Here is a 14,108-nt window from a genome sequence, read left to right on the forward strand (position 1 = left end):
GTTTTTTTTTAAATGATTAATGAGCTCCTGTTTTCTCTTGTCTAAAGGAGGGCTGCCTGTGACATACATCGCCATCCCCTGAGTCCTCTTCTATACCATGAGCTCTGGCTCTGCCCAGGATGTGGCAGTCGAGCATTTCCTGCGTGACATAGAGAGGCGAAGCAAGCGGCTACACTGCGCTGTGATAGGCTGCGAGGAGGAGCGATCCCACAGCGACATGAACCTGCTGTATCGTAAGAGCCGGTTGGACTGGAGGCAGAGAGACCAAGAGGGAAGTAAAAAGAGGTGAGTGGATTACAATAGGGTTCAGTTCAGTGGAAATATAAGCCTCTTATCCAGTGTGAACGAGTTTAATTTTCAAAATCTTAATTCCAGCCACTGTTCGTGAAGTCAGAAGGGTTCACCTGGAAGTGAATCTCATAGATTTGCATAGCGGCAGGTCATGATGAAGTTAATACGGTCTTTAGATGAGATAAATTAGTAGAGCTGAATTGCACAAGGCAAAAACGGGCCAAAAGCACACATAGAAATGAGAAAACTGAGTTATTGCGTAATTTCTGAATGCATACACTACAGTGTTATAGTACATGGATATGAAATCAAATGGTTTTTGGCAGTAACATGTTATATAAATCTGGGCCATTCACTCTTTCACTGTTTTTTTAAGAAGCAAGTGTGAGGATTTATAGGTTGACTAATGTACATTTCACGCACACGCCCCCTTCAAATTCTGCAGGCCTGCAGCTTTTCAGAAGCAAAAGAGTAAACAAGGAATAAAGAAAAAAGATTTTAGAAAAAATTCATAAATTTAAATGAGTGATTTTTCTTAAGTACATAATTCTGCACATGGACGTCATGGCAAAGATGGACACATTCACCGTGATGTCACCAATTAAATCTGAAGCCTCAGGTAACGCTGGTTACTGACTGGGACTTTTGCTTTTTTTTCTCTTTTTTTTACAGTGAATTAAAAAACGAGTTACAAAATTGACAGATAGAATAGAGTAGGCTATGTTTTCTTTGAATGTTTGATTTAAAATATGGTTTCAAATCAACTATTGAGACCACAAATTCACAAGCAAAGTGCTGAAAGCGTCGCAAAATAGTGTTGCTTCCCATAGACTTTAACCCAGTCACAGTTCCTTTTGTAAACAGAGCACTGAACGCCTGCTGACTATAAGAAAGAATACAAGTTTAACTCTTTATCCTGCCAGGAATAACCCTTAAAGCTCTTTTCTGAACGGAGAGGATTCTGTCATATTTCAGGCCTGCTTACAGAACAAAATGAATCAGACATTAGTGAGGGCATCAAATGTTGTCTTTATGGCGGGTAAGCGTTAAGGCACTTTTGTGTTGGTTTCATGATTGAGACGTGCAGGATAGGTAGATCTTTTATTTTCACACTATGAGGTTACTGAATACTTCTTCTGCAGCTGCTTGATTTCACTGTAGCATTGAGGACTTGCTGCTAAACACTGTGCAGTGTGTGTTCAAGGCTATAACTTGTGCACCAGTAGAACACAGTTAGCTGCTGATGCATCACCTCCAGACTCTTTCTTTTTTTTTAAAAACAATCTTCCAGCAGAAAAGCAATCATAGTAAATCACAGCACAGAAGTGCGATGTCAACGATATTTAAAGTCCCACATAATTCTGTGATTTTTCAGCCCAGTATAATTTGTTTATTTTTGCAGGACTATCAGAATTAAGATCAGATTTGTATTTAGATACAGGAAGAAAGAAGAGAATCAAACCCCCAAACAAGCAAATTAATTCAAGCACTCTTCAAAAGGGTCAAAACAGACCTAACGTCATCACACTCACGTGACAGCATTGTGCTGAAAAGCCTGTGAGTGAGTGATCTTGTGTATCTGAGCATGTGGTTTGGGGGCAGAAGGAAGGATGTGCTGTTCAAATGTGAGTCACCTATAACTAACCGAATTCAGCATGGGGTTCGGGCTATTTGTGCTCGAGAGGAGAAGGAGAGCATCAAAGACAACAATTCAAGTTTGTTTAGATGTGCCATCCATTGCTTTATGACTCACGGCGGTAATTGGAGGCCCTCGTGTTGGCAGCAGAGATCAACGCCATGGCAGCATCAAGCCAGTGAAGGTGTAGGGCAGCAAGTAGGACAACGGGACACGATGAGTGATGAAAGCAGAGCCGAGTGGGGCCAGAGGAGCAGAGGTGGAAGCGGGACATGACCGGTGATAATTACGAACAGGACAGGGTCAGGGATAAAACTGCACAGGGACAAAAGGGGTGAAAACCGAACGGACTTAAGGGAGGACAGCAACTGCAGACCTGGCTGGAGAGAGAAGGAGACGGAAAGAGTGGAGGGATAAAGGAAGCTGTGCACTGACAGACAGTTTAACATCCCGAGGCTCCCAGTAGAGAAATCACACAAAGTGCAGGCGGCTGTGGAGATGCAAATGGTAAATAGGTGAATTTTAATATGAGTTTTAAAAATAGAGACAGTTCCTTATGGCACAAGGCATGAACAATTCCCAGTCGTGACAACTGTAAATAGTTTTAATAAATTCTTGTGCTGATTTGGAAGTGTTAGTGGTCTGGTAGAGGGAAAGCCTGGCAACTCATAGGACGAGAGGTGGGGTACACTGAACAGGTCGACAGTTGTCGGTTAAAGATATTTAAAGGTTGCTCTGAATAGACAACTCATTCATTTCTCTCAAAAACCCCCCACTTTGTTGTGTCTGTCAGCACGGCCTCATGATAGTAGCAAAACGTAAAAAACATAAAAGAAGAGGTGACTGTCTACAGTGACACGCACAGACAGAGACAGCTGTTGTCATCTTGTGGAAAATTCAAAGACATTATTCACTATGTGGTTATTTAATGTCACGGAAGGAAGGCATGTTTTATCCTTTAGTTCCTTTAGGGGCATTTAAAACTCTCACATGCTAGTAAACAGCCCTGTAATAATATCATTAAGAGAATCAATACACAACGACTGCCTTTGATTGCTTTGGTTAAACCATAAGGCACTTTCACTTTTTGTATCATTTTCTTCTGGTGACAGAAGAAGAATCGGATCACTTTGAAACCACACTGGTGACAACCCATAACTTAAGGCAATCAATTAAAGTGTCGCATACTGTGTCAGATATGTCACTGAGGTCCAACAGAATGAGGACAGACACACGCTTAGAGTTCAGCATTAACCCCTGACTTTAACAACAGACGACTTGACTGCTCTGATTTGCCTTCGAATCAGATTTGATGTTCTCAAAAATAACATTCTTTCAGGTCTGATTTAGGTGTTTAAACATAACCCGCTCTTAAACCTTGCCTCCAAGTGAAAAGGTGAATTAGAAACAGGACTATATGCTGCTACAGGGGTAGGATGATATGAACTGGATTTCTCCAGCGAACGCTTTATCGCCACAGTTATCGAAGCTTTTGGGAATATCTTGCATTCTGAGAAGGAGATGGAGGTAGTATTCAAGAGTCTGTTCTACCAAAGGTGTGGTTCAAAGGGCGAAGCAGATGACATCACCTTCTTCTTCTTTCTAGTGCTTGCTGGGATCAAGACATTAAATTTATCTGCTGGCAATCATACCATTAAGAAAAAGCAAGACAGAGGATGTTATTACAGCATAAAGATTGTTTATGGAAATTGTTTTGACCAATATTTCTGTTAGTCTTGTATTCATGATAAAAAAAAATCCCATTTGCACAGGAATCATATTGTGCCTTTAATTAACAAGAGCTCATTGTCCTGAAATGGCAAGCTTCATCTCATTCTCCAGTACAGATTTTCATTTAGTGAGGTTTAGAAGTGATGAAAGGCAGATTTTGTAACCTTTAGACAGAGCCGGGCTAAGAGTTTCTCCCTCTTTATAGTAAGATAAGCTAACCAGCTGCTGGCTGTAGCTTCATTTCTAAAATGCAGATATGAAGGTGGTATCGATCTCATTTAGCTCCCGCAGATTATGAGCTTAATGCAAAGCAGCAAGGAAGGTAAAGCAAATATAGAAGTGGGAGTCCTGATACTTTGTGAACCGCTGAGTCTGGTCTCATTTTGAAACTGTTGGAAGCTCCTTCCTTTAGATGGAAATAAGAAAAAACACACAGACTTCAGTCAAAAAGAGCAGCTCAGCCTCTGTTCTGGGCTTAATTTGGCCCTGTTGTATCTGTGTCGATTGTGAAGAGTCACTAGCATGTCTCTGCAGGCATTCAAGGATACAAAGATACATGTACAATGCACTCTGTTCCTCTAACACACTTATATAAACACACACTGCCTCACACATGAAGAAGGAAAACAGAACCCTCTCTTTTCTCTACGAGCAGCCTCATTGCATTTTCTGCTGCTTGAAATGTTGAATGCAAATCGAAAGCCCCATTTGTCTCCTGTGCTTCACAGGGATTGCAACTGAACTAAAAGAAAGCGCTGCAAGGCCCATAGTTATATGTCACAATTAACTACTAGGTTGAATAATTTACAGTACTGTGCAAAAGTCTCAAGTGCATCCCCCTCCCACACACACAGTTCTTTATGTTTTGCTTCCAAGGAGCCAGAATTTCTTGTCATTTTGTTATTTCTTTAAGTGGTCTTGACCAATAGTTCTCCTGACTTTCTCACGGTCTTCCAAAGTTGTTTTTTGGACATTTTCTCCCTCTGTTTTTCTGTCCATTCCTTGTACCTGACCATTTTCAGAGGGATGTTTCCATTTGTCTTTTTTAAGGTCTGTGTTAAGTCCTTTAACATGGACCTGCGGATCATTCAAGTATAAAAAGCTACTTAACCTAAGACATAAACCAAAGATTTGTCTGCACATGACATACAACTGTGGAATGAACCTATTTTAAATTGGGTCTTTAGGCACTTTGTTACTACCAGCCTGTTGCAGAAACACATAGCTTGTTCCCATTTCTTTAGCTGAATGTGTGAAAAATGTCAAATATAACACATTTCGGCTTAAAATAGCATTTTTTGCACCACAAGTTGTTTCCCGAAGAGTTAATCACTGAAAGCCTGGCGCATCTTGGCATGGTGTGGTAAAAAACATGGTATGTTTTTGAGGAAACTAGACAAGTGGATGACAAAAGAAGAGTGGCAGACCTGAAAATCTTCTATGGCACTCAGTATTTGAAAGTCATGTCTCTAAAAAATAGAACAAATCCAGCAAAGACCTGACACAGCACCTGAGAGATACAGTACATCTGGCCCTTCAGTGGATCCATCTACTGTTCACTGAAACTGTTCACTGAAACAATCTGGAGTGGTCTCCGTGGAATGGTGGCTGTCAAGAAGCAATTTTTAAGGAAAGGAAACAGGAAACAAGGAGAAAAGGCTGAGATATTGGACACACGACTGAAATTGTGTGACTGAAATATTGCATATTGGATATGCATTCATATTTAGTCATTTTTGGTTCATATTGTTTTTAAAATGTACAGAGTTGGTCAGGAGAGTCTACAGTCATTTGTAAAACATAGTGGAAGCACTGTCTTGGTTTGGAGCTGCCAGTGGTGCTGGAGATGCAGTCAAAAGAGCCATGTTGTTGCAGATTGAGATTCACCATACAATGCGTTCTGGAAAGCATCTGATTACGAGGAGCTTCATTTTTTGGTATGAGAGTAATAATAAATTGCCAGTGCAATAAAAGCACATCTGAAAGAAAAAAAACACACAGTGGCACACAATCAGTCTTGGATTATCCTTCACAGAGCTGGACCTCTACACTATTGAAGCAGTGTGGGAACAATTGGTGGGATCAAAACAAAGGGCAGCCAACATCCAAAAAGAGCTTTGAATGTCCTACGAGAAGCCTGGAGAACTATTCTCGTAGACTACTTGAAGAAATGTCAAGAAAGCTTTTGCCTATTTACATTTTACGTAGCAAAATATGGAGGAATGAGAGGTGCAACATCAGACATTTAGACCAAATATGAATATAACCTTCTAAATATGCTCCTTGTTTTTTTTTGTGTGTGTGTTTTTCTTCTGTGACATTAGACACACAAAATTCTATCACACGTGTGAATGTTTTTTCCTAGTGTCAGTGCTGTGGTTTTGCTCATGATGTTATTGACTAAAGCAAATAAATTTACTTCGATCTCAGTTGGCCAAAGACTTATCTCGTGTTTCTCAGAAGAAGAAGATGACTGAGACAGCTTTGCTTTTTACAATGTAACTAGTGTTTTGTGTGAAGATGTGCTCTTCAGGCTCGATCACAGACTGCTGAAAAATACTTGAATCCTTTTGTGCTAACTGTATAAGAGACATATTGTGTGTGCGTTTGTTTTTTTTTACATGCCCTGCAAATATGTAAGTTACCCCAAAGAAAAAAATACTATTCCAGCTACTGCCCACTTTAGTGAAATGCTGCTGTATTCTGTCAGATTTTGTTTTCTTTGTCAGTTTCATTTTTTTGCTGCAGTAGCTTGTGTCATTGATGATTTCAAAGAGCAAGTATCAAACACCAGAAAATCACAACTGTTCCCATGGTAACAGATGAAATGCTTCTAGTGATCCTGAGAGCAGAAAACAGATGTAGGTTGAATATATAAACATATTTAAAAAAAAGAGAGAGATGAGTGAAAAAAAAAATTAAGGGAATTCCAGTAGCAGAGTGCACACGAGTACCTTGCTTATGACAAGGCAATTGGTTTCTAATTGAATGTGTCTGAAGGGTAAGCACACATTGAGGAATACAGAAAGGTAAAGGAGCCTCCAGGGTGTTTTTCTCAGCAGCAGACGCCCTGCAGGCATTTCTTTATTGCAAAGACGATGTCTGTAGACCAAAGAGAGAGTGAGGAAAAGGGGAGGTCAGTATAAGGAGTACTACATGACTGTTTTACACCTCTCTATGATTTCTTCATGCTACAGTATTTTTCCTCCATTAACACTTTCTTGACCCGGTTCCTTGATTCCAGCTCCACGCAAAATGACCCCTCAGCTACTGTTGGCAAAGTCAGAGACCTGGCTTCTTTCCGACGGCACTTCCGAATGGGTTTCATGACCATGCCTGCCTCCCAGGACCTGTCCCCTCACTCCTGTGCCTCTGCCATGGCGCCGCGCTCGCAGTCCTGCCACGCTGTCGGAGCCGGAGATACAAGTCTAGAGAATGGAGATTACTCAGACACCCAATCTCAACACGGCGGCCGCTGCCCTCCAGCCAAACCCAAACGCCACCCCAGTACTCGCCTGAGCTCCTCGTCTGCTGACAGCAGAGGACCTCCTTCTGAGACACCACCTCCGCCTCCACCCACTCACTCCCAGGCAAAACACTCAGAGAAAAAGAATGGTAGGAAATGTGTTTTCAGGTGCATATTTTACAGAGAAAATTATGTGTTCTTTTGAAATTGCTTTCTTTTTTTTTTGTTCCCTGTAGCCATGAAGAAGTCTGACTCTGGAGAGATTGGAACAAAGAAGGTGCCTCCTTTAAAGCCCAAGAGAAGTCCCAGCACCCAGCTTTCCTTTGACCCTCTTCCTTCACGTGTGCCTCCTTCTGCCACATCAATGCCCTTTCAGGCATCAGACTCTCAGATTCAGACAGGAGATGGGGATGATGAGCCAGTCTATATAGAAATGGTGGGCCAAGTGTTCACCAGAGACAGTCAGACGGCCACACCCCACCCTGTAACCCCTGTGGCCACAACACCGGACTCTGACTCAGACCAGAGTGAGGCAATCTATGAGGAGATGAAATATCCAATGCAGGAGGACAGGGAGTCCCACAGACACCTCCCTCCCAAACACGAGAAACTGAAAACCTCTAAACACTTTCATGTGACACCTTCTTCTGCCAGCAGCTCCTCTTCGCTGCCACGCCCATCTTCTTCTTCCCCTTCCTATTCCAAACCTAAAGCTACTGTATCAATCTCCCATTCATCTCCTCTGCCTGCCTCTGCATCCTCCACCCCAGTGCCCCAGGTCCTCTCTGCCAGCCCCCACACGCCACGAGCTCCTACACCCTATCTGCTGCAAGGGAATAAATCGGAGCAAGAATCAAACACAAAGATCCCGGCGCCTTTCCCCAATCTTCTACAGCACCGGCCCCCGCTGCTCGCCTTCCCTCAGCCTGCAGCAGCCTCCAGTGGGGTCGGGGTGCAGAACAAGTCATCTGCTTCCACTAAAATGGGAACTCAGACATCAAGCGCAACAACACAAGCGAGCACCTCTTCCTCGGCCTCTTCTAATATTCCTGTATCCCTGTCGGGCTCCAAGGAATCATCAGGAGGCAGTGCAGCGCAGCAGGACAAGCACAGCAGAGACGCCCAGTTAGGCCCAGCTCCTGGACTGAGAGCCAGGAGTCATTCCACGCCCCTGCCTCCTTCCTCTAAATCCACCTCCCCCTTTTCCCATCACCATCATCACCCTCACCATCGCCCCTCACACTACCATCACTATCGGAAGCCAGAAAGAGGAGATTCTCCTGTGCCGACCAAGAGCAGCTCCCAGGCTTCTAACCAGGCCACAGTCCAGACACAAACCTCAAGTACAGGCAAGGAGGGCAAGTCAGTTAGCTTCCTCCTGAAGTCTGACAAAGGTGAGAAGGATAAGGACAGGGAAAAGGACAGAGACAGGGACCGAGACAGAGAAAGGGATAGGGGAAGAGGAGACAGGGACAAGGAAAGAGAGAGAGACAAGGACAGAGATAGAGACAGGGATAGAGATAAGGATAAGGAAAAGGACAGGGAAAGAGACAGAGACAGAGAAAGGGATCGTGATAGGGATGGAGGTCCACACTCTTTACAGTTGGACATCACTACCAGCACGAGCAGCCAAACGCCTCAAAGCAGCACCAGCTCAACCCCCACGCCATTATCCTCATCCCAGCGTCCTCACTCTCGCCCACACCTCCGTTCTCACACGCCTCACGGCCTTCCAGCGTACAAGCCGCCCTCCTCGGACAGCCCCTTGCTATGGACCTACCCCTCCGGTGGCTTCAGGAGGCCCCCGGCTTATGAGAGCTTGAGAGGCAGCTCTCAGACACCATCTCTGCAGCAGCCCTCGAGTCTTACTGGTATTGGTGAAGGTGCGTTCAAGAGCAATGGAGGGTCTGCATCCCTTCAGTCTAAAGTTGGCTTCATGCCTTGGGACAGCAGTGCCAGTTTATCCGCCGATGACGGGTCTTACTGGCCTATGCAGAGGAAATTGTCCTTCAGTCACGGCAGCAGAGAGACAGAGAGTAAGTCAGAGGTTGCTTTTTTATTACAAAGTGCAAATGCCATTAAAAATAAGGTTCTATTAATCCTGTATTCTTTTCCTTTCCCTCTTTCAGAGGATGAAGGCCGGGCATGGAACGGTAGTGCTGATGCCCTGTTAAGGACGGACAAGGAAGAGCTTGGAATAGGGTCTCGGGGAGGCCATTCAGGCATCCCAGTCCACTTCAGTGGGTCCACAAGCAGGGCTCTTGGACACAGTGAGTCACTGGCCGGTGTTGACAGCAGCCTAGGATTCAGAGCTCTGCCCAGGGTAGGGCTGCCTCTTCCCTGCCAGACCTTTCCTGCCTGTCGCAACGGAGGTAGGGAGGCACCCTGGGTTGTTTTTTGTTTTTTTTAAAAGCTTATATTTTAATTGAATTTAGTTATAAGGTCTAAACATTTAATATATTGTAATTTATATAATAGGTAAGCCCCTTATTAAAAGGATATTAACAATTGTGACCTGTCACATTTCTGGATTCGACTGCATCCTTTCTATGACATTTTGCGGTAACTTTGTCTTGGAATGTGCGAACAAATACTCCTGTTTTTATCTTATTTTGGTACCATTCGAAAAGACAATAATTGCTGAATCAGGAATAAACACCAAAATAATTAATTTTTGGTAAGTAGACAGTAACTGTTTAGTACCTTAAATAATGAGCAATGAGTTTGTGTCGCAGATCAAAAGTCTAGCCACATAACATAGCTCTGTGTGCTGAAATGAAGTTCTATCCATCTGCTCCCATTACCAGGCACACAATGTAATGTTTGTTTCCTTACAGAAGTGGGGCGGCTGGGTCGCTCCTCCTCTGCTGCTGGAGTGAGACAGGTGGGTGGAGGAGACGTTCAGAGACAGAGCAGTCTACCAGCACGAGAAGCCTTGAATCAGGTGAATGCACTGTATTATATTCACCAAGCCTTAAAACTACAGTTTCTTTTACCGTCATCCCAGGTAGATTTGAGAGTGAACATTAATATTGTTCTCATTATTACTTCCCCTACTGCTAGAGACACAGCTCCTGCAGATCTATTTTTAGCTGGTAGATATGCCCACTGAGCAGAATAAGGTTCTGGCCTGCCTCAAAAAAAAAAAAAAGAGAAAGGTATATGACGTAGGTTAGTACTCAATCAGTAAATCAGAGGCCTTTGCGGGTTAGAGAACATGCTGTACTCTGTTTTGAGAGGTGAACTGCAGTCTTCTAGCAGCACATTTCACCCGGTTTCTGGCTCCATAGCAAGTGCTGACGCAGTTTGAGTGTGCTGCAGAGACTGTCTGCATGTGTCTGGTTGACCCTCCCTCAAACTGTAATAGATGCAGCAGGACTGCATCCTGGTGGCTGTCTGCAGGAACTGCAGTTCTTTTTTTCCTACATGTGTGAGGACCAGCTGTTACTGGTAACACCACTGCAGTAATCATGTAGGTTTATAAATGAAAATATTATCATGTGATAAATGACTAGATGAAAGCACTAACTTGACTTTTAACCCTTTTGCGTTCAGCTGCATAGTTTGGCCCAGCCTCAAGTACCCTGCAGTCCCAGCAGTCCCAGTGGTCCCGGTGTGTCACGGCAGCAGCAGCAGCAGCTTCAGCTACACCAGCAGCAGCTGCAGTTAAAGCAGCAGCTTCAGCAACTTCAGCAACAGCACCACCTGCAGCTGCAGTTCCAACAGCTCGCCCAGTTGGCACAGGGACAACCTGTTGTCAGTGGGGTCACCACCCCATCCACATCGCAGACCCAGAGAGACGGCAAGTTGCTGGAAGTCATCGAGCGTAAGCGCTGCCTGTGCAAAGAAATCAAGGCACACAGGCGTCCTGACAAAAGCTTGTGCAAGCAGGACAGCATGCCCATCCTCCCTAGCTGGAGACGGACACCTGAACCTCGTAAAACTGGCACACCTCCCTGCCAGAGGCCACAGGCCGTTGTGTGGGACACGGCTATCTGACGTGGAAGTCAGGCCAGCGAGTACAGCACTAGAAGAGATGAGCTGAAGATGGCAGAATTATGAATGAGAGTAAAAATGGATATAGAAACTAGAAAATTCTTTAAATGGCTTTGGTGATGTAATTACCACCAGGGAATGGGAGACTATGGACCAAGAAGAAAACCCTTGATAGCATTTTTATTGTGCGATAAACTGATCTGTGAACAGTAACTGATGAAGGGTACTGGAGACTCTGAACCCATCTGGGGAAAAAACAAACAAAAAAAAAATGCTGATTAAGAGGTGAAGAATAAGAAGTATTACAATCAAACTACATGAATTTCTTACAAATTGGATTTGTATCTGCTCTGTATTATGTAGTACACTATGTAAATGTGTTCTAATTGCTAATGTTTTTTGCCACAAAACACCAGTATTATTGCTACAAAAGGAAGACGCCAACTAACTAATAATTAGCGGGTTGTTTTCTGAAGTCGGTGTTGCCAAATTTCTTCCTGACTACTTGATACATAAATTGTGTATTTTCGCCAACAAGCAGGTGTCCAACACGCTTAAAAACTACTCTGTGGATGAGAAAAGGCAAGACTCATAGATAAGTTGCTGAAGTGTTTCTTGAAATTGTGAATGTATATGAGATGTCTTGGTATCAATAGATTGTCATTGTGGATGCAAATAATCATCACTGAGGAGTAAAAGCTACCTACTGTATCTGTTTGCATATTTGTAATGTAAATCTATTTACTTTCTCAACGTTTCTGCAATTTTATAGCAATATCCTCCCGACGCTGGAGCAACATAATTAAAACTTGTGTCAACTAGCCTACAATACATATCTAAGACTTGAAGAAGTCATATTTACTGTGTCATTCTCTGCATGTCACGATAGACATACAGTATTGTAAAAAAAACAACAACAAAAACAAACAAAAAAATCCCAACTAAAATAAAAAAATTAGTGTAGAGATGATCATGGCAAACTTTTACATACAGCAAATCTTCACTATGATAACGTGTGGTTGTATAAAAAGCTGAATATGTTGTTTGGGGGGAGTGGGGGGGGGGGGGGGGTCCTCATTAGGAAAAAAATTAATAAATAAATAGGTGACAGATGGCACATGCTGTGCAGTCCAGCCAAATATAGATACAGATCAATGGTACAAAAAAAATTTCATCGCTCATGCTTATCCACAGTTGCACATTAGTGATTGTTCCACCACACCGAAAAACAGGCACTCAACACCCATCAACACAGACTGTGCAATATGGTGCAACTGATAAGACTGTGAGTATTGATCACCTCAAACAGAATGCTGGAACAATCTGCACAAAACATTGTATACGCTTAGGACAAGTTAAACCCTAATGTACTGTAAATAGATATGTACAACTCTATTGAAAATGTAGCAATTATTTCCATTTTCATACTTGTAATCAATACATATTATGTAGCATATATTGTATAAACATAACTTTGTTCACTTGTTTTTTCTAAAAGAATTAAGTACTTTATCTGCTGCAGCCAGTCCATGCATTACTTATAGTTCTACTAATAAACAGTAAGCCCTCTAAAGAAAGGCACAGCCCAACAGTTGTTTATTTCAATTTATGCAAGACTCCCTTTAAGCTGTGTTATTGATTTATTTATGCCCTTTTTCTACATCCATTTTTATTTGTGTACAGATTTCCACAGCCCGTTGTCTTGACATTTTTGAATACTTGCTGCTATCTTGAACTACTGGTGTTGTTCACTCAACTATACAGTGTTACCATGAGAAACATTATTAATATAGTGCTTATTGTGAGATATTTGTTTTGGGTTTATTTTTATTTATTATTTTGGTTTTCTTTCTTTCTTTTGTTTTTCCTTTCTGAAAGCCACGTGAAATGAAGTTCGTACATTAAAGAGTGAGCCCGTCTGTAATAGTATTAAGGCGCTTGAATGTCTCTTGGTTGTTGTCGTTTTTAATGATAGTAAGCACCAAACTGTACAGTACAGTACACCCAGTGAAAAGAAGACCTATCTAAGTGTTTGAGAGTCACTACTTGGCCTTTTTTGTTTTTAGCTCCACCTGCTCGCGTTTGAGGATCAGAGTCCATTTTCAAGCAAACACAGGCCAGGTTGACGGAAATGGGCAAGTGCAATGCATGCAGAGATTCCTTACACTGAAATGCTCCAATGATTCTTACTATTGTGCCCAATTTTGATTGCTGATACCAAGTAATCACCTTACTATGATTCCTTTTCACGGACTGATATGGAACCCTCGGTATCATTTCCAGAATAGTTTACAGAAGCTGTTGGTTTTGTGTGTCTTCTAAAAACAGTGGCCATTATATGAGTGCCATACTATATTGATATGGTAAGATACGGTGTACCTTGGAAATCACTGTAGTGCTATATTTGCATTGATATTGTCATTGAAAATAAATTTTATATAATGAACTTTACACAACAAACACATGTTGTTTTCATGTTTTCACGCCACATTCTGTTGTGTCTTCGTGCATGTGATAATCCAGTCAGCTCTTTAAGATAACGCATACACGTAATAGCCATTTGACTCAGTAACCCTTGACGTGTCCTTTATCATTTGGATTTAACAGGGATTTCACATTTTAACCTCAGCTATGTGAAAATGAAAGCACACCCTCTTTCAGTTCTAAGGTGTATCAGGACATTTAAATAATCATCTGGTCCTTACAAAGTTCTACAAGTATGTAAAAAGTGTGGACATACTGAGTGTGTCCACACTGCACAGTGTTATTATTTCATTTTTAACAAAATTAAGCTAAAATGTCAATCCAAAGGGAGTATGTGAAAAACTAAGTACTCCCTTACTGTTTTCATACTGATTATGAAGATAAGTAGCAGCCAGCTGCTGCTAATCGGATGCACTTCATTAACTGATCATGATCAAGTGTGAGCTCCTCTGTAAAAGCAGAGGTTTTGGTAGTTTGGAGCATTAAACCACAGGGCCTCTGGAA

The 14,108-nt window shown here is 42.4% G+C and overlaps 1 protein-coding gene across 4 annotated transcripts in view; it reads left to right on the forward strand.

Moving 5' to 3' along the window:
* Positions 1-13,580, forward strand: part of nyap1 (neuronal tyrosine phosphorylated phosphoinositide-3-kinase adaptor 1) — a 28,251-nt gene extending 14,671 nt beyond the window's left edge. For 3 of the 4 annotated variants that reach the window (XM_085469960.1, XM_085469959.1, XM_085469958.1), the window contains 6 exons: positions 48-285; positions 6,903-7,273; positions 7,361-9,160; positions 9,254-9,496; positions 9,962-10,068; positions 10,680-13,580. In XM_085469960.1, the coding sequence (XP_085326086.1) occupies positions 98-285; positions 6,903-7,273; positions 7,361-9,160; positions 9,254-9,496; positions 9,962-10,068; positions 10,680-11,123 (3,153 nt within the window). In that variant the 5' untranslated portion in view covers positions 48-97 and the 3' untranslated portion in view covers positions 11,124-13,580. Of the gene's footprint in view, positions 1-47; positions 286-6,902; positions 7,274-7,360; positions 9,161-9,253; positions 9,497-9,961 lie in introns of all 4 variants that reach the window. The other variant, XM_085469961.1, reaches the window with a different exon arrangement.
* The last annotated feature ends 528 nt before the right edge of the window (positions 13,581-14,108 follow it).

This window comes from Copadichromis virginalis, linkage group LG10 (genome assembly GCF_057382275.1).
Source record: "Copadichromis virginalis isolate Kocher_CV1m ecotype Utaka linkage group LG10, C_Virginalis_male_GT1.1, whole genome shotgun sequence".
Lineage (NCBI taxonomy): Eukaryota > Metazoa > Chordata > Actinopteri > Cichliformes > Cichlidae > Copadichromis > Copadichromis virginalis.